The sequence below is a fragment of the Panthera tigris genome, chromosome B2 (genome assembly GCF_018350195.1).
Source record: "Panthera tigris isolate Pti1 chromosome B2, P.tigris_Pti1_mat1.1, whole genome shotgun sequence".
Classification (NCBI taxonomy): Eukaryota; Metazoa; Chordata; class Mammalia; order Carnivora; family Felidae; genus Panthera; species Panthera tigris.
The window spans coordinates 110544916-110569721 of NC_056664.1; the positions used below are offsets into that span (position 1 = coordinate 110544916).

The 24806-nt window shown below is 36.2% G+C and overlaps 1 protein-coding gene across 1 annotated transcript in view; it reads right to left on the bottom strand.

Moving 5' to 3' along the window:
* TRDN (triadin) overlaps positions 1-15032 on the bottom strand; it is a 391552-nt gene extending 376520 nt beyond the window's left edge. Inside the window, exon 1 of the mRNA XM_042987108.1 lies at positions 14797-15032. Coding sequence (XP_042843042.1) covers positions 14797-14818 — 22 coding nt within the window. The 5' untranslated portion in view covers positions 14819-15032. The remainder of the gene's footprint in view (positions 1-14796) is intronic.
* Between the last annotated feature and the right edge of the window lie 9774 nt (positions 15033-24806).

Consider the following 24806-nt stretch of genomic DNA (forward strand, 5'->3'; position numbering starts at 1 on the left):
CCCCGCCAAAAAAAAAAATGCCCATTCACATTTGCAGAATCTCCAAGTGGGGTGTAACTGAGAATTTGGTTCAGTGAGTCTTTCGACAGCAGGAATTTTTTTCCTCTCTCTCTGTCTCTTCTTTTCCTTCTCCTCCTTCTTTCTTCTCCTCCTCCTTTCTTTCCCTTCCTTCTTCTCTTCCTCTTCCTCCTACTTCTTCCTCTCTTTCTTTTCCTTCTTCTTCTCCTACCTCTTCCTCTTCTTCCTCTTTTTCTTCTTCTTTTCTTTTTTCAATGAACATACCTCCAGGGACTAGAACACTTTTATAATAGCTAACATTCCTTAAATATTTTTGGCTAAAGTAATGAATGTGTGGACAAATGAATGATAAAGTTGTAGAAATATAACAATTTTTCAATTGACTAACATCATGTTGAATCTGGCTGAAGCAGCTGTAAGTTACCACTAGACAATGGGTGGTATAGAATTATAGATTTAATTTGGTAGTCATGTGGAAGATGGGTTAGGGGTCAGGAGATTAGATGGATGCTTATGTCACGGTAATAGTGTAGCAGTTATGTATTGGTGCATAATAAAACATTCCGAAACTTAGTGGCCTCAAACTTATATAATCACTCATTTTTCTCAGAGATATGCAATTTAGTTAGAGTTCAGCAGGTATGATTTGTCTTTGCTCCACAAGTATCACCTGGGGTCTCGCCTGGGGACTGCAGGATCCATTTTCAAGATGGCTCACTCATATGGCTGAAAAGTTGGTGCTGGTTAACAGGGAGCTTAGCTGGGTTTATCAGCCAAGGATTTGTTTCTCTCATTATGGTTCTCCCAACAGGGTGCTTAAGCTTCTTATAGCATGTTTCAAAAGTAAATATCCCAAGAGAGCAAGACAGACCAACTGGCATTTTTATGATCTATCTTTGAAAGCCATACAGTATCATTTTTATTGTATTTTATCTGTTGAGGTGATCAGATGAGTCTCTCTGGATTCAAGAGGAGGAAAAATAGACCTCACTTCTCAGTGAAAAAAAAGTCAAGATCACATTATGAGAAGAGAAAGTGGGGTGGGAAATATTGCCACTGCTACTTGTGAAAAATACAATGTGTCACATACAGGGATCCAAATCTGAAATGATAGGAGTTTAAATTAAAGCAGGAACAGTGGGAATAAGGAAGAAAATATGAAATCAAGAAATGAGGAATCTAAAAGTTAGAGACTGAGCAAAGAGGAAAAAGACAAAATTCTGCAGGGTCAGAGGAATAACTGGGAAGAAGTTAATGAGTTTCTGTATGCATATGTTGAGCTCCTGACCTCCATACACCTTCATTCAATAATATTTGTTGAACAATCTCTTTTTTATGCCAGATTATGCTGGGTCTAAATGTCAAATTTGAGGGGTGCCTGGGTGGCACAGTTGGTTAAGCATATGACTCTTGATCTCAGCTCAGGTCTTGATCTGATGGTTCATGAGTTCGAGCCCCACATCTGGCTCTGCGCTGACAGTGCAGGCCTGCTTAGGATTCTCTCTCTCCCTCTCTCTTTGTCCCTTCCCCTCTTGCACTTTCTCTCTCTCTCTCTCAAAATAAGTAAACAAACTTTTAAAAAAATGTCAACTTTTGGGTTGCTTCCTGTACAGTCTCAAATAGGGGTCATTATACATTGAGGATTACTTCTTTATCTTCGAGAAGTTCTTACTATTCTATTCATTCTCTCCCTGCTCTCCCAAATACCCATTTTATTTTATATATCTTATAGGGATACATCAATTTCTTCGGAAAAACAAGTTAAGGCATGTCTAGTAGATGGCCACTGAGGTCACACTTTCTCTATGTTTTTCAACTAGATTTAAATGATAATATATACGACCCAATCTGAGTAAACAAGGTATCTTCTTTATGCTGAATTCACCTTTTTAACACAGAGCATAGTGCCATGAAATAAATACACATTGATGATAGAACCAGAGAATATTAAAGCTAGAAAGAAAAAAAAATGATCATAACAGTATCATTCATAACAGCCTCTCAACTTTAAAACATTCAAGTGGATAAATAAATTATGACAATCATACAGTGGAATACTGTGCAGCAAGAATAACATGAACTACAACTACATACAACAAAATAGATGAGTCTTACAAACATAGTGTTGAATTAATGCAGCAAGAATTATGCACAGAATAATGCATGCTGTGTGGTTCCATTTATAGAAAGAACAAACTTGGCCAAACTAAACTATATCGTTTATGGATGTGGAGGTCATAAAACTATAAAGCAAAGTAAAAAAATTGTTATCAAAAAAATCAGAATAGTTGTTCCCTGTGGAGAAAGGGATGGACAAAGAGAAATCTTGATTGGAAAGCAAAACCAAAATTAGAGTCAGTGGGTGGGTAACAGATGGGAATATTCTTCAGAGGTAATGGAAACATTGTTTCCTGACCTGGATATTGGTTATGCGGATATCATTTCCTTATTGTTTAGTAAATGATATATAAATATATATGATTTATGCAGCTTCAGTGCCTGTATTTTACAAAAAGTTTCTTTTTTAGTATTTTAAAAACTGTGATGACTCATAATATTTTTTAACACTGAACTGATGAGGTGGCTGGTCTCTTGAAAACCAAGTGGGACACTGTTATTAAAACATTGCCACAGTTATCAAATTTTTTTTCATTTAGAGTTCTTGTGCATTCTGGCTTCTAGGTCAGTGTTACCTAACAGCTTAATTTTAAGTGAGTTCCTGCAATATTGGAAAACATATTTGTCATCTTGGTAGTGTTGCAAGGAATTAAAGAAACATTGGAAGTACTTTAAGCAGACATGCAGAGTTCAATATGTCACAATATCAGTTGACTATGAAGTAAGGACATATAATCCACTCTCAAGTTTATTATTTAGCTTCTGTAATACTGTATGAGAGGCAATTTTGCAAAGTACTATCTTTCAGTTTACCTATCAGAGATGTTTCCACCTGTGCCTCTCTTCAAATTATGCTGTCACTTCTTAACTCATTAGCTCAAGGACACAGAAAATAAGCCATCACCTTTCACTGATTTTTCTCCAGAGGAAATTGGGTCATTCCATTTGGTTTGTGAATCCCTTTGCCCCACACTTCTTTAAAATTATCATCTTTTTTTTCCCTTTCTACTACAGAATTATAAGTGCAAATCAAGACAGCCAAATATAATTATATTTCAGTAAGGATTTCATTCTATCCCAAATAATTTTCTAATCATTGAAATAGATGGTATATACCATAGATGTTATACAAACTCTTAGTTGGTAACTGACTGGAAAATATTAAAAAGATCTTCTCACTAATCCAAATCTCTTATATTGGCCTAAAAGAATCTTCTATGTAGAACTGGAAGATAACTAAGTCAGCAGTTTCTCATAGTTGAGTACTTTAATCCCACCTCCTTCACAACCATTAGAATTTATGCTCATCTTTGCCTTAGGTTCTTGTTGGTTGCTCACTGGGGTGTAGTTAGTATCTCCATTGGAAGATGTCTGTAATTGTTTGTGGAGTTAAAATGATAGTGACGGGTGCTACTATATGCTAACTATCCTGCAATGTCTTGGAAAGATCTTTGACTAATTCTCCTGCCTCAAATGCTAACAGAGGATGACTCCTCCAGCTTTGATGCTCTCACACAGAGCATGAAACCAAGGTATTAGTAAAAATATATTAAATAATTGTTTGCTAGATATATTAACCTGAAACTTTTAGGATCTAGGGATGTTGGTGAAAACTTAATTCTTTGATTTTCCTTTATGCTCCTGTTCTTTCATTTAGAAATATCCTTCAAGTTATTTGTTTTTAAACATTTCTTATTTATTCTGAGAGAGAAAGTGTGAGTGGGGGAGGGGCAGAGAGAGAGGGAGAGAGAGAGAGAGAGAATCCCAAGCAGGCTTCACACTGTCAGCCCAGAGCCCAACTGGGGCTCACACTCACAAACCATGAGATCATGACCTCAGCTGAAATCAAGAGTCAGACATTTAACCAACTGAGCCATCCAGGCACCTCCTTTAGTACCTTTCAAGTTTTAACTTAATAATAGTCTCTGATCAACCATGTCCATTTATTCTCCTGCTTCTCGGGTTTTCCTGACACTCATATCTCAAAACATTTGATTTCTTTGTTACACATTAATTTATACTCTAGTTATTTCATATGTGTAAATGGTGTCTACTTTAAACTTGAGTGATGAGAAACCCAGGAAACTATCTCACAGTTTTTATATATAATTTTATCTGTACTTCTTTTAGGCAACTGACAGCCTTCTCTCATATAGTTATTTCTACAATTATCTCATCTTCCCTTGAGGGCTGGTTTACATATATTTCACATTTCATCCACAGACTTAACACAGTTACCGGCCAAAGCAACTTCTTGAAGTGCACATACTTATTAAATATCTTTGAGTGTGCCAGCAGGTTTGTCCCTTTCCATCCATAAATGAATGACAGAGGAAAGGGACAAAGATAAGGACACCATGTTCCAAAACACCTGGTTATTGAGATCCTATGGCACTCAAAGACAGGGACCCAGGCTGTATTATAGTTATGACAAGACAATTCTAGTCAGGACCTGCAAGGTTTTTAGATCCAAAGACTGGGCAGAAACTGAATAGTAAACCTGGTCTACTTGATTCAAGAGATAAGCAAAACTTCCTGAGACCTGCCAAAGCTATTATTTCTAATATAACCCTTTCAGTCACTGTAAGCAAAGTCTTTAGAGGTTTCTGCTGAGTTACTACTTAAATCTAGCCATTTCTGCTACCTTAGGTACTTCCTCGTCATGTCTTCTGAACTTTGGACTAAGGATCATGTCTCTTCATCCTTTCTTTGATAAAGGCCTTTCCCTAGTATCTCAAAAACCCTCTTGCCTTCCCTCAATGCTTAATGCAGTGCCTTTATAGGACACCATAACAAGACCACTGGCCTATAACACCAGTTCCCATAGCACTTAGAACAACAGTGACCACAAAATTAGTTTGTAACAACTGATTTCTCATCATTAACCTGAAGAAAGTCATTTAGTGGTCATTTTTATGACAGTGTTATTTCATTTTTTTTTTCACGAATTGAAAATAGTGTTCCCAAAATACAAACTGAGCTCAAGTAGGGTTTTTGAGGATCAAAAACAGCAATGGACATACAAATACTGGGAGCACACTCACATCAGAGGGCCAAAAACTAGGGATTATATCAAACTACTGGTTCAAAATAAGTCATGAATGTAAGACATCCATCCTTTTCCATGATACAGCAATAGGGGGCCTTAACAAAACTAGAGTGTTTAAACCAGGATTTTTATCCAGTTTCTTAGCCAGGTAACTCTGTACCTTGACCGTCCTAGGGCCTCATCCCACAGACCACTAATTCTTACCTACCCTTTATCTCTTTTTCTTTCATCTCTTCATTGATCAAACCTATTCATGATCTCTATACTTTGGCCAGCGATTTCATTATTGGTCCAATAATGGCATGTGCACTGCAAATTACCAGAGTGAAGAATAGGACACTCAATCATTCTAAAGTTACTTTTTAAAGCAAGTTTCAGTGTGTCCTCACTGATCATAAGATTTATGAACAATAACATGATTTTGGCAACTAGATCAAATAACTCATCATTCATAAATCCAAACTGGAGTTTATGTTTTTAAATATGTTCAGTCTTCAATCTAATGATTATCTTTTGCCCTTTTCTGTTTGTTTTTCAATCTACTGTATCAGAATCAGGGACTTCGTATTATATCTCTTCATTTCCCCATTGTCTGGTATTCAGCTTGGGACACAATAGGTTCTAAAATATTGACTACAACTGAAACTCCGACATGACCTCCTGCCTTATAAACCTAATTATAGGTTGGTAATTAATACCACAGAGTCTATAATTTTGTTATATTTCAAATGGATGTATTTTCTTTGTTTGCTTTTCTCTAAATGCAATGCCTAATGCTTCTGCATATTTAAATTCACAAACTTGGCATTTCACCATACTGCGGTAACTTCTAGATTTTATACCACATTCTTTTCCCTCAGGCAATTATACATAAGTAAAATAAGAATAACGATGGATAAAAATAATAGCTCTGGCACTAGAGGTCAAAGAAATGTCACTTTATAATTACCATTTTTGTTTTGATGTCATATCAACTGTCTACCACAAACAGAAAATTCTCTGAGTCATATGATGATTTATTTTAGCAAGCAACAATAAATTTTCCAGGGAAATCTTGCTAAAAATGTTTTCAAAGTATAAAGAAGTAGAAAATGATTCTCTTACATCCATAAGCTCACCAATGCCCTAAGTTGTATATATGATGTGTATATTATATTAAGAGCTCTTTCTTTTGTTTCTTTCTCAGCATTTCATTAACCTGTGTAGGGGAGAGGAGGAGGAAAGATCAAATGAGTAGCAATGATAAAACCAGTCTCTAACAGCAAGTTCTAGCCTCATGTGCCCTGCTAAAAAGCAGGTTGCAGAACATAAATTATCTTTGTTCTTCTAGATTAAAAGATTGTAGCTTTAAGTGAAGACCACATACCCCAGCCCTTGCCACAGATACCGAATTAGAAACTATATGAACCATACATATTTAAATGTAATACGAAGTACATCATAAGTGAGATGGACTCAATGGTTTATGAGGAAACAGCTCATTTACATACCAAAGGATCTTTCAAAATCGTAAATTCCGTGTGCTTTTGACAGCTTGACTTCAGGCACAGAGATGTGGAGATGTTTGATGTTTAGAGAGCATAACTAGTACAGAGAGAAGCAGGACTTTATTCATTACACATTTGCCAAGGATATTCTTTTTAACTTCCTTTGAAGATGGAAAATACTATCTTTTCTTGGACCAGAAAGTTCATCGATCTCTGCTTAACCCTCACTTGGGGCAATACATGTTCATGTGACACTCAAATAGCACTTCCTATGAGAAATTATTCATGGCACTCATGTAATTCAGAGAAAGTGGGAATTTGGGATGCAAAACTTAACTTTGCTAGATCTTCCTAGAACTTTAAGTTGAACAGAATCTAAACTCCATAAACTTGGAATTATTGTATTATGCTAATGCATGGTTTCCAGATAAAGGTTTTCCCCTAAATTTCTCATTTTAAATATGTTGCTTTAAATAATACTTATTTTTTTAAATATTAAACATTTTGCTAAAGTATTTCTTTTTATTTGAAGGAAGAAAAGAGTAATGATTTAAACTCCATAACTGTAAAACCAAAAGCTTAACTGGAAAATCTATGTATGCATTCTCTTTTCAAATTGATATATTCAACCCAAAGGTCAGCACAGACCGCCTTAAAATTGCTTAGTTGCACCATTTTATATTTCCCTTATATTAAATATTGTTAACTGATTAAAAATTAATGCAAACAGCATTGAAGGCTTTAAGTCTCTAAGGATTCCTAAGCCTTTAGAATAATAGCTGAATAGGCTCAATTCATTTTTGCATTGTAAAAGTAGCATGGTTTTATAAATCAGAGTCACAATGATGACCAAAAACAAACAGGAAAAAAATTAAGTAGCATTTAAACTGCCAAACAGAACATCTTCAATGGGTGCTGTGTGCTTAAAATGTGATAGAAAAAAAAGAATCACTCTTAGAAATAATAACAAAAGCTACAACAAAAAGCTTCTTAATGGAACCCAGCAAAGGTTGACACTAAAAAGATACATTTTCTGTATCTGAAAACATTCTTCTGGCCTTATTATTCGGCCCCTCCCATGAGGCTCCTCATCCTCCCCCAGTGTATGGTTAAGAAGTGGGACTACTGCTGGAACCCAGATTTCTGACTTAAACTCCATGCAGGGGCGCCTGGGTGGCTCAGTCGGTTAAGCGGCCGGCTTCGCCCAGGTCATGATCTCGCGGTCCGTGAGTTCGAGCCCCGCATCAGGCTCTGTGCTGACAGCTCAGAGCCTGGAGCCTGTTTCAGATTCTGTGTCTCCCTCTCTCTGACCCTCCCCCGTTCATGCTTTGTCTCTCTGTCTCAAAAATAAATAAACGCTAAAAAAAATAAATAAATAAATAAATAAACTCCATGCACGTTGTACTCTATCACACTGCCTTTAATTATTTTAATGCTGTTCTCTCTCAGCTCTGCACTCCTTGTCCTCTCTGACTTTCATTGAATTATGTCACCCACTGGTTTTCACAATTTGCTTTTCTTCTCTTTTTCTAAATTCAACTTGAGCAGGAAAGAAGATTGAGAAGTTTTAGAATCAGACTAATCAGGTTTATGTGAAAGGCCTTTTAGGCTTTCACTGTTTCTGTGATATTTTTAAAAGATATTCATGCAAGACTTGGTCCTTAATACCCTGTCAGTAAATACCATGTTCCTGACTACAGCATTTTTTGGAACTATTTTTCTTTGCCTCATATTGACCTCTTGGGTTTTTAATTTCTTCTCAGGTTTTCACATGGACCATCTTGAAAATGATCTGTTACTAATTAAGATGTCTAAGTAATGTCACTAATAATTTTGAGAAATGATATGAAGCGAACCTCCAAATTCCCACATCATAACAGATATATTTAAAAAGCATTGTTTCTTTTTCTGCTATTACAAATGTAATACACATGTCTGGACCCCTCTGTCTAATACAAGCATATTTGGTTTCCATTTCAATGACAGCAGACTGTTAATTTAGACAGTAATTTGCACTTACAAATAAATTTGGTGGTCAATGGATTCATTGACCCATGTATATAACAAAAAGTAAATTGTTACTAAAAGTATTTACTAAATACACCAGCTCTGTTGTTTTATTCCCCCTAGCTCTTTATTAAGGAAAAACTTGAATATTCACAAAACAGAATGTTATAATGAACCCATCATCAGCCTCGATATAATCAAGTCATTGTCAATCTTATGCCACACACAGCCCATTGACATTCCTCTGTGGAATATTATTTAAAAGGAAGTTTCAAACATTGCATCATCTCATTCATATATATTTGAGTATGTATCTCCAAATAATATAAGAAGTTTTAAAACATACCACAATATGGTCATCCCTAAAGACAAGGTCATCATCACTACCATCAAATATTCAAAGTGAGGGGAGTTTCCAATTATTTAATTGAAATTTTTTAAGGTTGTTTGAATCATGATCCATTAATTATACACATTATGATAGGTTGCTTTATTTTCACATTTGGTTTTATAGGTTTCCTTGACATCTCTTTTTGTTTGTGGTAACTTATGTGAAGGAATTTTGTTGTTTGTACTGCAGAGGTTCCCATAGCCTGGATTTTGCTGACTGCCTGCTATGGTGTAGTTTTTAGCATACTCCTCATCCGTCTATTACTTGATAATTAGAGACGGTGTTCCATTCACTGCTTTTCTTTTGTTTCTCTTTATTCTGGGTTTTGTTTTTGTTTTTGTTATTGTTATTGGTTTTCAATCTGAAGAGTTAGTTCTAGCTCTCATTTTAATGGTTGGTTAGGTTTTGCCTTATATTTTCCCAAGAGTTTGCCTTTCTGTGGCTTCCAGACTTTTTATCTATTGATTTTTGCATTGTCTCTTCCCCGCCAATCTACACTTTAAACAACCTGTGCAAAAGTCTTTTCATGTAACTGTGCCTGTTATGATCATGATCCTCCTCCAAATATATTCTCTTGTCAATGTCAGTTTTAAAATGTGTTCCTGGGGGCGCCTGGGTGGCTCAGTCGATTGGGCCTCTGACTTCGGCTCAGGTCATCATCTAGTGGTTTATGGGTTCGAGCCCCTCGTCGGGCTCTGTGCTGACAGCTCAGAGCCTGGAGCCTGTTTCGGATTCTGTGTCTCCCTCTCTCTGCCCCTCCCCCCTCATGCTCTGTCTCTCTCTCCTTCAAAAATAAACATCAAAAAAAAAATTTAAATGTGTTCCTAGAACTAAAAATTCTATATGTGGTGTAGACATTCTATATATGGTATATCACTTTTTTTGAACAGGAGAACATAATTTGGAAGTCATTAGGTGTTGAACCTAGTGCTTCATCCTCTTCCTCCACCTCCCAACCCAAGTCATCTCTACTTGGGCCAAAATAGCCACTCTTGATTTGGCAAGATAAACACAAATATATAATCTGGATCTCCTCCTACTTGCTCTGTACCTGAAACACAAAAGCACTTGTAATTTCACCGTCTATTGCTCTAGGTGACATAACTGGTGTGCATAGTTAATTAGTCCGGTTGTGAATTCTTGACCTCTTTTCTTGAGAATGACAATTGCCACTGAGGTGCTATAGAATCTGTTGAAGCAGTGCATTGTGCAAAATAAATTACTATTTTCGCTCTAAATTTTGAACATCAAATCCTCTCACAGGTTTGTTACAGAAGCAGTAAAACATGGTTGAGCTAAAAGAGAGGAAACAATCCCCTACTTAGTACAACAAACCGTCTCCTGAATCCTGAAATTATATAATTGAAGTTGAGAGTTTGACATAACTTCTAACTTTTTTACAGAATTTCCCTTAACTAAGCATTCTAGTAAATTATAAGTTAATTATAAATAGGATCTCTACCAACTTGAGTCTATTACATAAAAATTTGTACTTTCCTATGTTTTAAAGGTCCTTCGACCCAGAGAACACGGTTATATAAATATTATAGTAATGCATAATTTGTATATTAGTTACCTGGCAATTTTAAAACATTACATATTTCATCAACTTTTAAAAAGGTTTCTATGTTTTCAAAAAAGCTATAAAGAATTAACTATACTTCATTATTAAAAGTACTCAAAAGGTAGTTTTACATAATGCTATATGCTGTCAAATGCTGAAATTGGTGGTTGAAAATTCACAATGAGACTCATAGGGGCGCTAACTCTGGCACTTGTCTAGGAATAACTAGGCCTCTGGAAAGAAGGTAGAGGCCATTTATAGTCCTAAGCCCTGGCACTCTTTGAGTTTGATCCAGTCTGTGGCCTGATTATACCTGATCAACCTAGCATGGGCCATAGTAGAATAAGGGCCTAGCGTAGGCCCCCATCAGCCTCTGAAACCACACTAGGCCAACAGTCTCACACACCAAGGAGAAGTATTCAGCATGTCTCAGGTTAGAGATCTGGATGTGAATCCTAGCTACACTATATACAGCTGTATAAATTCAGGTGAATTCCTAACCTCTCTAAACTTCAGGTTCTTATTCTATAAATAGCAATAGTAAAAATATCTATCTCAGTTAAATTGAGGATTCAGTGATCACATAACAAACTTCATACATTGCTTGACATATAAGGTCTTCTAAATAAATGTGAAATATTATTATAATTATATTTATTAATTTATCATGGCCAGAATCAAAGATGCTGTTTCCCTAAAATCCTTTGGCTTTCAACTTTGGTCTAGTTCTACTTCGTCTATTGCTCTGTACCTGAAACACAAAAGCATTACTTCGTTCCGTCAGATGAAGTAATCCAACTTGGACCATGCAGTGAAAATCTATGTAAAGAACTTAAGGTTCTTAACAAAAGTTCTTAATAAAGGTTCTTAATAAGGTTCCTTTTTTTTAATATGAAATGTATTGTCAGATTGGTTTCCATATAACACCCAGTGCTCATCCCAACAGGTGCCCTCCTCAATGCCCATACCCCACCCTCCCTCCCTCCCACCCCCCATCAACCCTCAGATTGTTCTCAGTTTTTAAGAGTCTTTTATGGTTTGGCTCCCTCCCTCTCTAACTTTTTTCCCCTTCCCCTCCCCCATGGTCTTCTGTTAAGTTTCTCAGGATCCACATAAGAGTGAAAACATATGGTATCTCTCTTTCTCTGTATGACTTATTTCACTTAGCATAACACTCTTCAGTTAATAACGTTCTTAATAAAAGGTTAATGAAGGTTCTTACTAAGGTTCTTAGTAAAACTTAAGGTTTATCCACATGACCTGCATTATAGTTGAATAAGCATTGATATAAGCCATAGGAGACATGAATTTTATCTTCAGACTTCCTCTAATTATCAATGACCATAGAAGAGTGGTATAATCTGTATGAGCCTCAGTTTTCCAAAAATTGAGGTCAAGCCAGTGAACTAGAGCTCTCCAAGGGGCTACGCTAGCTCTAGCCTTCATAAGTGCTATGTGATGTTTGCTTGCTTTGTGATAAATGGATGGGAAGAGTAATCAGTAGATGCCCTCGACTACTGGTACAGTACTTACATTTTAGAAATGTGCCCAAAAGTGGGGACAAAAGAAATACAGCAGATGAGTCGAAAGACTATTCCAGACTAAGGGAAGAATGTGTACCAAAGTTCTGCACAAAAGCACACCTCCTATGAAAGACTAAAAGAAGGCTATTGTGGCCAGGGCCCAAAAAAGTGTGACTCATGAGGACAAAATGAAAAGTGTGTAGGAGAGAAGTCTGCAGGAAACTCTGGATAACCACAGAGAAGGACTGAAGTGTCAAACTTAAAAATTCAGCTATTTGAGTTGACAGTCTAATTTTTATTTGAGAAATATGATTAATAAATCATTCCAGAAATGAAAAAAAAGTACGTCAATGGTGTTCAAATGACATAGATCCTATGAACTGCAGGGGGTAAGGAGAGGAAAATGACCATCACTAGATGGTGTTTTTACACTTTAATTTATTACTAATTCAATTACTTTTATGGGAGACTCCAGGCAGTCTTTTGAAAATCCTTTAGATGCTCCACATGGAGAAGACAGAAACCAAAGTTCTATTTAATAATTAAGAATTCTCCCATAAAAAAAAAGTTATGAATCAAGTGCAAAGGTCTACAAAGATCATCCACAGGCAAACCAAAAATGTTTTGGTCAAGTGACCTCCTGAATCAGCTGGATGTGCACATCCCATATATAGGGAGGGAAACACATTCACAGGTATCTTTTTAATTTTTTTTAATATGAAATTTATTGCCAAAAATGGTTTCCATACAACACCCAGTATTCATCCCCACAGGTGCCCTCCTCAATACCCATCACCCACCCTACCCTCCCTCCCACCCCACATCAACCCTCAGTTTGTTTTCAGTTTTAAGAGTCTTTTATGTTTTTTAATGTTTATTTTTGAGACAGACAGAGAAAGAGCATGAGCGGGGGAGGGGCAGAGAGAGAGGGAGACACAGAATCCAAAGCAGGTTCCATGCTCTGAGCTGTCAGCACAGACCCTGACATGGGGCTCAAACTCACAGACCGCGAGATCATGACCTGAGCTGAAGTTGGATGCTTAACCGACTGAGCCACCCAGGCGCCCCATAGGTATCTTAATAGCTTGTGCAGGGTGAAGCAAGAAGTTGTTATAGATAGTTCTCTTTAAGACAAACTAAAGGCCACATGATACAGAATATCTAAAGAATAGGAAAAATTGCTATTTATATTTAGTTAGCAAATTCTGAACTAAAATTGGTAAAGAGTAAACCTGATATCCTTTTATAAAAAAGAAGAAACACAAACTAGATCTAAGGGAGCTGGCTTCTAATCTTGGCAATGCCATAGTCTTGAGCAAGTCACTGAACATCTGAGTTTTAGTTTCTATTTCTGCAAAATGGAGATAATAATGCCGACTTAATTGAATTGCATGAGGTTTAAATAAGTAAATACAAAGTCCTGAGAAAAATACCTGATAAACAGAAATCTCTCAGTAATTGTTTTTATTAATTTGGGGTGCCAGGCTAAACTTCTCAGTGGAATATACAAGTAAGACATTTCTTCTTATAAATATTGACTGAAAATCTCCAACTCTGAAATCACTGTGTGTCCATACTAACGTCTACGCGAAGAGCCAAAACCACACGTTCTATTTTTCAGTTGTCTAATTAAAAACAAACCAGAACAGCATTCAACTTGGAAGCTGATGAGAGCACCACCTGTCTGATTTTCTTACAGCTGTCAGAAGCAAATTTTAGATCCACCTCTTAGATTTTTACCCCAACTAGAACTGGATTGTGTCTGTATATAAAATGCTTTAGTTGTTTTAAAGGGTCCTTTTATTCTAAGAAATGTAAATATTTTTATATATTTATATATTTGCATATAGGTGAAACGATTGCTACCATGGTCGAATAATTAAAAATTGCGTTTTAGTTAGGGCATAAACCTTTTCAGAATAAGCACTGAAACAAAATATTTACTTTTATAGAAAGATAGAGTTCCTTGTGTAAATGCAAAAGAGACATGAGTGTGTGAAAAGAATCAGAATTTGAATTGCTTTATTTTAAAATCATATTTATCTATATTTTGTGTATTTCCAAACCTTGTCTCTGACTATCTACCAATAGTAAAATGTATACAAATTTTGTGGGGGCACTTACATCTTAAGTTGTATATAAATCTTATATACATGTGTGTGCATATTTATACATTGAAATTAGAAAGGGAAAACAAATTTAAGATCCGCATTTTAAAATATCATAAAGCAAAAGTACTCAAAATCATTCTTCCATGGTTAAATATTAGATGCAACATTTCAAGTTCATCGTGGCTTCTATCCTTTTGAGCCTTGTAAGTTTTGCAAGGTTAGATATTAGCCATGATGTTACATGACCATAGCTATTTATAGAGGGGCCGGTTACAATTGGTACCTGAGGCCTTTGGCATAGCACACAACAGTTTCCACATGCAAAATTTCAGAGAAACCCCTTCTCTCCCCCAACACACAGATCTATCAGCATCTCAGCACTGAAACCCACTTCTCCAATCCTGTATAGAATCATTGATTAAGAAAGTATCTAAAAGCAACATTTAAGTCGACAAATGGACGGTCAATGTCACTATCGACTTCCACCTTTTTTTCCTAGTCGGTACTATTGGAAAATGGTAGCAATACCTTCAGCAGTGATCTCCGTCATGGTGGTTGGAGAAAGGAAAAGGCAGGTGAAAAGTTCCCGTCAAGTGGCACTTTGCAGAATACTTTAGGATTTGAGAACTCTGATAGGGGGTTCTGTGCGAAAATGTGAGGGCTCTTCCTTTTCCTGGCTGTTTCTGCTGCTCCTTTGTTGTCCTGTTGAACTTTGTCTCTTCTCTGCAGAGTTCTCCCCCTGGAAACAACCTGAGCCCTTTCCAAGCTGCACTTGTGGCTCAGGCAGAAGTATCAGCTTCGAACAAAAATAGCCTCATTTCCCTAGGACTCTTCAGCACTTTTTTTTTTTTTTGGCACTCTAGTGGAACACACACACACACACACACACACACACACACACCCCAGCTCTCCAGCCCCAAAGAAAGATAGGCCAAAACAAAACAAAACAAAACTAGAAAGTACTGTCTAAACCCCCACAGTTTCCCTAAGATAATTACAGATCTTGGGGTCTATGTCAGAAAACATGAAATAAAGAGTTGAAAGTAATCTTATCTGTGATAGCTCAGATTTATTCTTAGCGCCCTTCATGCTCAGAACATTCCTCTTCCCTTATTTGGTGTGGGGAGGGTCCTGTAACATCTACCAGAAGCAAAGGGGAGGGTAGTCTTCTGTCATTTTCCCCAAGGTGATTCCCTATTGGTCTAAATCCACTTAGCAAGTGCAGTTATTTATATAGGGCCACACTTAAACTTGCAACTATTAAATCCTGAAGCTTCCTTGTAGGGGATTAAGATTTTCCAAACATGTGAGACCTGATGAATTACTTGATTTCTATATTCTCTTTAATTTCATACTGAAAACAAAATATCTGAATTTTTATCTATGGAGTAAAAAAAAAAAAAAAAAAAGGAAAAGTGACTTAAAGTTTAGAAATCCACAGCCAACATTTTAGTAAAAGATTTCAACCTTTCCCTACCAAGAAAATAGAAGAAAAAAGATCATAGCAGCTAACAATTAACCAAATGGGCTGATTAGCATTTCACCTTCCCATTCCTAGACAGGTGTTAATGAGCGGAGAAATATTCAATAGTTGGTGGTAGAAAGGGGAAGGAGAATCAAAGGGCATTGATAATCACAAACTGTAGCCAATTTGAATAATCAAGGGGTGACTATACTTATCTTTTATTTTATTCTCATATTCAACCTAATAAATGTTTGTAGTTTCAACTTTTAGCCTTAACTTACTGCCTATGGTTGTCAAAATCTCTTTGATTTGTATGGGACTTCAGAGATCATAAAACAAAGTCAAATATGCTGTGTTAATTTTTGAGACTCAGAAGAAAGCTACAATAGTTATTTCCATAGAAAATTACATCCTCCACCCCCCACGTCAACATTTTTGTATCTGCTGCCTCAATTCTTTGCACGCAGGAAGTGTTCATATAATTGCAGAATAAGTAAGGAAGCAATCTTAATTCACAAAAGTGTAAATAATTCCAGGTCACACTCACAATTTTCTAAACGATTCTATACCTAGGATGGGGCCTGGAGGCTTTTGACTACAAGTTTGTACCTTTCCCCCCAGAGGTGAGTCTTTGTTGCAGACTCTACGGTTTGCAGATTAGGTCACCTGCAGGTGGAAGGACACAAACTTCTTTCGCCCCCTTCTGGAGCACAGGGTTGGTGCCTGCTTTCTAAAATGGGGAGGAGGTAGCCTAAAAGCAGACTTGTCCTCACTTGACCTCCAAAGGCATCTCCATTCAATAACATCACAGTGCTTCCAAATTTAAGAAAACTTAGCACTTCCCATCTCCATTTGTCAGTCACTTTCACAGTCTTCCATTGTGCCTAACTGAAAAAATAATAATCCTGTGTGCAATTCATTAAGAATTTACATGAGTCAGGGCCTAAATAAAAGTAGCTAGCTTGAAGCAGGAATAAATCACAATTACAAACTCCTACTTAATAAGAAGTTGAAATAAGAATATAGAGCAAGAATACTAAATTCCTAGTGATTGATGTTACTCTTAAATTCCCAATCACTAATTTTGTGCAATACATACTAGGAGAAAGAGGAATAAAACATATTCTAGCAAATATACATGTTTGCAAGATAATAAGTGTTTTAAATCTATCTGTTGGATGAGCTGATGAATCTTATTAGACATTAAGAAACCAGTATATTTCTCATTTTAAAAATTTTACAACTTTCAAGTTATTTGAAATTAATAAGATCTATCTTTGAGTTTCAAGTGGAACTCTCTGAAGCTTTCCAAAACCAAGCAACTGACATTTTTCTAAAGGCAAAGACCACATTCTTCAGGATACCTATCCAAAGAATAAAACATTACAATGTATTTGACTTTCATCATCTTTTTTGCCTTTCTTCATTTGAAAGAGGTGTTCATTTTAAAAGAGACCTTACCAGTTCATTGGGCTCTTTTAAGATGACCTGAAAGTTGGGCTCTCTCTTCTCATTAATAGCTTCCTGGGTCAGCACAGGTAGACTTATCCTAGTTTTGCAAACAGGAGTAACTGTTCGCGATACATCATTCACTGACCTGGTCTCTACAAGTCAATGGTAAACCATGAAAGTTCGTTCTTCTATTAAATGTTCCATTTAGTCCAAGCTGCCCCTCCAATTTGATTATACTGGGCATTGCCTGTTGTGATTTCCACTAGGTGTGCTAAATATTCAAATTATTAGACAAAAATATTTTTCCTTAGAGCAATGTTTTAAAAAAATCTGGCTGCTCTGTCAGCTCTTATCATGAACTAACAATCAGTAATACATACATTATATTTGGCTATGAATAAGATATTCTTACTGAATTTCAGATGCAAAAAGATTCAGGAGGCAACCAGGGAAGTTTTGATGATTTTTGGTTCCCACCAAAAAAAAACATAAAATAAAGCAAAGTGAAGTTTTTTAAAAACCATTTTAAGTCTGCACTATGTTATCTTGTTCTGTGCCAAAGTATTTGTGTGTGTTTTATAAAGTAGTGAGAAGATTAGGAGTAAATAGTTATTTACTATCAGTCACCCATTTCTCAAGGGTTGGAGATATTAGAGAGAAAGCAGAGTTTAGGATTATTTCTCAAGATCTATTTCTTAATTTATGGATACAAACAGCTTATATGTGAATAACATATACATGAATTCATGACAAATAAAAATAAAATAATAAAGAACTTTGTGCAATATTGTACTCTTAAACAGAGTGTAGGTAAATCTGTGGGATACCTAATTGGGTTAAAAGTACTTTTTACTTGGATCCTGACAAAATAAGAGGTATCACTTTTATGTAAGCTTAAATTTTCAAGTTCATTTTAATAAGAGACAAAGATAACCCACCAAATGGTTTTGAAAAAAAGGGGAGAGAGAGGTAGGGGACTGAGTGTCATAATGTAAGAAAGTTTTATATTTGAGCTAACAAAATGCAAGCTACTGTTTGACTGCCTCGGTTCAAATAGCTTACCAGGATGAATATACAAAAAAGAAACTCTTTACTTTTAGCTTTGGAAGTGAAGAAAAACTTGGCAAAAACAACTTAAATACGGAAAGAATAACTATTGGCTTTTAAACTTTAGGAGGAAGAAATATAGAAGAAACTAGGAACACTGAATATGAACTTAGGAGCCATTTGAGGGTATTTGCTTTCATCTGACCTTGAAATCTCATCACATGACCTAGAAATTCCGCTGAAGCTCTCACACGATAAACTTAATCTTCAGAATCACAAGAAAAGTCTCAATTGAACTATTAGTTCATTAACTTCATCTCAGCACTGCTGTTCACTTCATTTTAAATTATTTTGTTTTCTATTTGTGTCATGGAAAATCTCGTTCTGTCCTCTTTATTTTCTCTAAATGGCCTGTGCTCATTTCTTTAACCAAAGGTTGAAAGTCTTTCCATAGGTTTGGCTTACCATCTGATTATTTAGAAACTGTGTGATCCAGCTCGTTTCAAATGACGGAAGGCATTCCAGTGCAATTAAAAACTTTCCTCTCTTTAACTCTGACTCATGAATAGCTGAGTCTCCAATATCAGGCTTCTTCCCTCACACACATTTGACATTGTCAAACATTCTCTCAGAAATTTGCCTACGTCAATTCGGTCTTCAATTAACAAAGGCAATGGATGCCCCTTCCTTCTTGGGGATTCTATTCTCTGAATTGCTGGCTTCTGTCTACTACCAGTGTCCTCTTTATAAGGATCTGCCATATCCCGTAGTAGGTGGTCCTGTGGAATCCACAATTTGGATTATTGCCTTCTGCTGTGCACTCTATTACATATGACCTTCAGTCTGTAGTCTTAGTCGCTATTCAAAAGCGATTTTTCATTTATGCGTTTTATTTGCTTATAAAAGCATAAATAAGTTTTTTATAAAAGTATCTGCTGACTAGTTCTTAGATACAAATTTCTTATTCTCTAAAAATAATTTAAATGAACATTTCTGCTTGCTAATTTGGATAAAATTAACAACATCATCATCTTGGGGTTTTTTTGTTTATTGTTTTTATTTTGTTTTTGTTTTGTTTTAAATTTTGATGTTTTTGCATTACCCACAATGTAATCTGTTATATCTGGTTTATCATTACTGCATACCAACTAGAGTCACTAACTTTCTGAACTTACTTATAAATAGCTTAAACTCGTTATTCCTTTGCTCAATAAATACATATATTAATTATCTCTTTGCTCTCAGCACTAAACCCCGTTCTAGTGATGGATTTTGTCCTCAAGGAGCTCAAAATCTAATAAGAGAATGAAAAAGATACATCAAACATTATAAAGCAATGTAAAACGTTCTCTAGTAGAATAAACACTATGCATTGCTGTGGAGAAGGAGCTTTGATACAATAGGAAAGGCTTTAAGAGTAAGGAAATGCTGGCATTGGGTCTTGAAGTATAAGAAATTATTTAAATAAATAGATTGAGGACATACATCTCAAGTAGAGGGACAACCCAGAAAAACAGCTCAGAAAAAACTACAAGGGTTTAAACATAATTAATTTTAAATACTTCAGTAAGGGGGCACCTGGGTGGCTCGTCGGTTAAGTGGCTTCATCTCAGGTCATGATCTCTCAGTTTGTGAGTTTGAGCCCTGCGTTGGGCTCTGTGCTGACAGCTCAGAGCCTGGGGCCTGCTTCAGATTCTGTGTCTCCCTCTCTCTCTGCCTCTCCCCCACTCATGTGCGCTCTCTCTCTCTCTCTCTCAAAAATAAAAAGAAAAACTTTAGTAAGATTTGGTTACAGGGTACTTCGAAGGAAGCTACAGAAGAAATAAGAGAATAAATCAGAGCCAGATACTTATGTGTCCTACAAGCCATCCTAAAGTATTTGGATTTAACTCTAATTTAGAATGACATTGAAGTGTTTTAGGCAAAAATATGAAATGATCGAATTTACCATTTGGAAATACTGGATTCCACAACAAAGTGATCATCACAGTTTCCTTGAGATAATTTCAGGGAACCTTAGAAATAGAAGCCAGATTACAGAATGTGTGGCAAATGGGAGATCGTAAAATGAAATGAGAACCCAAATCATGCTTCAAGGAAGCTTACATGAAAAGCAAAGGAGTGAGATGATTCACAATTAGAGGGGGAAACAGGGTAAAGCAGGAGATATTTTTTAAAGCTCAAAAGACTTGATCATGTTTATTCTTTAAGGGAAGGGATATAGGAACAAGGGAAGAAACATTAATGACATAGGAGAGAGAAAAGACAAGGAATATAGAGAAAGCTTTAAACGGATGGAAGGGTAAAATTAGAATTCATGTGGAGAGTACTTTTACAGAGAAAACAAATTTTTTAGTTAATCAAAAGAATTAAGTTTGGGACGAATATGGACAATTTTTGAGTTGTGAAAGGCAAGATTTAGAGGAATTTGTGCCAATGGCATTATTTTCTCTAGGAGTCAATGTCATCTGCTGAGAAACAAAGGGCTAGAGGTTAAAATGACATCTCCAGGAGAGTTCTAAAGGTTTCAAAACGCTGAAGAGGCAAAAAGAAAGTCAGCTTCTTGAGAATTGTAAAGTTCTTCTTAGAAGCCTGCTGGGCTTAGATTTCTAAGTTAGATCATAGTTTATAGGAACAAATCCAGACATATATTAGAGTCATAAAAGAAGTAAAAGCAAAATGAAGTCCAAATACACCTCTTTTTATTATTTTTTTAATGTTTATTTATTTTTGAGACAGAGAGAGACAGGGCATGAACAGGGGAGGGTCAGAGAGAGAGGGAGACACAGAATCTGAAGCCGACTCCAGGCTCTGAGCTGTCAGCACAGAGCCCAACACGGGGCTCAAACTCACGGACCGCGAGACCATGACCTGAGCCGAAGTCGGACGCTTAACTGACTGAGCCACCCAGGCGTCTGAAATACACCTCTTAAACAAAATAAGAACTTACATTCCAATCAGGCTCACAGTTCAGGGAGGTGTTCCAAGGTAATGAGCAGGTATTCTTCATGGGGCCATTTAGAAATCCAGGAAAATGGCACCTCCACCACCTTTACATGGCTTCCAAAATTGTTCTGGTCATTACCACTCCAGCCAACAAATTGGGGAAAGGCTTGCAATGCTGTATGGGTCAAACCTGGAAGTGACATGGGGCTGGCAGTCACTTGCTATGAAAACCTTGCTACTAGGAATAAAATCTCTCCATAGTACTATTTTTGAGTTCTCCATAGCTGTGTTAATAGACTGAACGAATATTGGAGCAGAAAAGTAGGTGGTTGGGCTAAAATCTCTGGGCAAGAGTGGTCTTCAAGAAAAGTTTTAGCTAAACTGCAACTAATGCAAGGATATGGGAAGAACAGTGCAGAGATGACTGCTTTAGAGAAAATGCATGATCTAAATGGCTTTTATTTTAAGTACTATCTAAGGATTACAGTCATATTTATAAATCAATCTTTTTGCATTCAGAATGTGGATTACCCTTAACTTCTAAACACGTGAATAGTGCAACATGCTATGAATATTTATGTGAATGAATAACAAAGACATACCTACCAAGAATTAAAGCATTTCAAGAGATTGGATATGAGGGCATTTGACTTACATTTTTATAAGCAGTTTTAAGCATCTGTTTATCCAAATACCTTCTCTCTGTCTGTCTCCTTTTATTTGGGGAAGGGAGGGTACAACCATCTGAATGTACCCCTGCAGAGTATTTCATCAATTCAAATTAAAGATGTATTTTACAGTTGTCACTGATATATGACTTTGAGAATATGAACTGCTGTATAAATGTTAAATGTTCCCATCCTCATGAAAATCACATTTCACCTCAGAGCTGTGTCTGGTTTTGCTATTCATTATTCATTTGAAGTCAGAGTTTTCCATTTTCAATATTATAATTAATTTGAATATTATTAAATGTTGTCACAACTGGCAGATTGTCACTTTCCTTGACCTCCTAACATGTATCCGCTCTCATTTTAAATACTTTCTTTTTTTTTTCTTAATCTCCTTCAAAGCAAAACAGAACCATTTGCTCTAGGTCTCTAAAAATTCCGTTTAACAAAATAGATCTGTTCCTCTTTCCTCACTCCTTACCCTTTTATTTAACAGGAGTTATTTTCTGTCTTACACGCCCCCAACAGTGTCAGCCTGACTACCTGAAAGCCAATGCATGTAGGATTTGCATTAGGGAAAAAGTATGTGTTTTGTCAACTTTACATCCCACACAGAAATCGTGGGTTCTAAGTTTAGAATAGAATTTCAAACCAATATAAGTGGCACTTCATGCTGGGAACAAATTGGAGTTGTGAAAGACACTGGAGATTTAAATTCATGCTGTCTTGGCATGGCCAATAAGCAGAATAGATGGTTGGCTGCATATGAAGAATAATGTAGAAAGTGCCCTCATCCCAAAATGTACAACCCAGTGGGGAAGCCTGTTGTATACAAATCAAAGGCTTAGTCCTATCATTTAGAAACTGAACTTGAAATTTTTCTATTAAAAGGCAAATAGCATTTGGAATACAAGATTAGGTTAGCGTTTGGGTGGCACATACCCATCACAGTCACAAAAGTCTCGTTTTTGAAGATTGTGCCTTTGCAGAAACCTCTTATTTATCATAGCCTTCTCTTCCAAGAGCCTGGATACAGTCTGGAAAATTCAACACAACATTCTATGCAGCCACTACAGTTTATCCTAGTTGGCCCTTGATGATGAACTTAATTGCCATGAGCTTAGGAAGAGTCAGAAGGACAAATGAAAGGGTCGTGACATCACTAAAAGGACACATTAAGGGTGTTTCCAATGCCAAATTTCAAGAACCTCTAAATTTGGTTTAGGGACTGTTGTTCCTCTTTGTATCTAAGTGCTCAGCATTATAATCTGCAGAGACAATCAATTCTGACAATTCACCATTTCATTGGAACTGTAAAAATCAGCAGTTACTTCAGCTGGTTCAAATTAGAAGGATATATAATTTTGTTTTTGCTTTGGAAATGTTGTGGACCAGAGACATGTTTGATTTAGTCACTGATTACATTTACATTCCACTGTAATGGATTAATCTAGCAGCATCGTACTTTTTGTTTTTAACAGAGAGCTTAAAGGAAAAGGAAAGGAGAAGAAAAAGCATAAAATGTTATAAGAAAAAGATTATTAAGTACGTATTCGTAGGCGGGACACTTAATTCAAAGTGTACTTACTTTAGAAGTGTCTAGGACACGTGCATTATGGCTTTAAAGATCTTAAAGTAGCGAAAGACTCATTTTGTCATGTTAGGAGAGAACTGGGAAGCCAGAAAGGCTGACTGACTTGCTCACATTTACATCAATTCTTGTTAATTGAAGAGGCTGAACTGGAATCCAGCCACTCTGACCCTTAGCCCACTGTTCTTTACATCGTTCCTTGATGGTTGTTGTTGTTGTCTAAACAAAAATCCCACTTATCATAAATTACAATTCCCTTCTATTATTCTGAATCTCCAAAAAAGGTGGATGGTTATACACACCTTTAAATATGTGGGGTGTGAATAATATCACCAGTACTTTCTCCATTTTTCAGCTCCATTTAAATCTATATATTTGCTTTAGTGTTTCCCACTTTATGAGGATATTTTCCATCTGGAAGGCAAGTTATGAGCCCGGTTATAGATATTCCCACGTTCACTCAGATTAATCAAGATTATGACCTCAGAAGAGAGAAAAAGCTGTTTTTTTAAATCAATGTTTGTCTATAAAAATTGTAGAGATAGACCCTAAATGGTGACCCTTATTACTTACATCATATGCACATCTCCCAGCCAATCTCTGTGACCAGGAGAATAGGTCACTTTGGCCCGAGCCAATCTCATATGGCCTGAGTGGCTCAGTACCCATGTAATGATTGGCAGCCTTACCAGGAGTCTCCAGGATAAGGGGAAAGGAGGAGCAATTGCCCATGCAGGAAGATGCTATTGTCGGAAGATGATGAAAAGGAGTACTAAGCTGACCAAAATCTCCTTTTGATTGTGTATATGAGTAGAAACACACACCCACACACACAAATCACATATACTTCATCTCAGACATAGATAGATAGATAGATAGATAGATAGATAGATAGATGATACATAGATGATACATAGATAGTAATAGATACATAGATACAGATAGATGATAGATAATAGGTGGACGATAGATATAGATGATAGATAAATAGATGATTCATAGATAGATAGATAGATAGGCAATGTCCTGTCCTACCAATAAAACTATCTCACATATAATTAAAAACATGCTTACCTCTTCCCCAAAGGATGTAAAGAAAAAACTTGTCATTTCGTTTATCTCTGGATGATGAACAATACTCTTACTCTTAATCTGATATATATATTTGTTTGCTTGTTTATTTATAATCCTGAACCTAGAGCTAAATAATATATTTAAATAATCTATACTCATTTACATAATGGTGATGAGAGAATAATCTCTTTAACATGAAGAAAAAGAAGTAATGTGGTTACCTCTGGTCCAGGATATCATACACAGTTTGGAAAAGAACAAGGACTAATTTGTTGTTTCTGTTTCCCTTGAA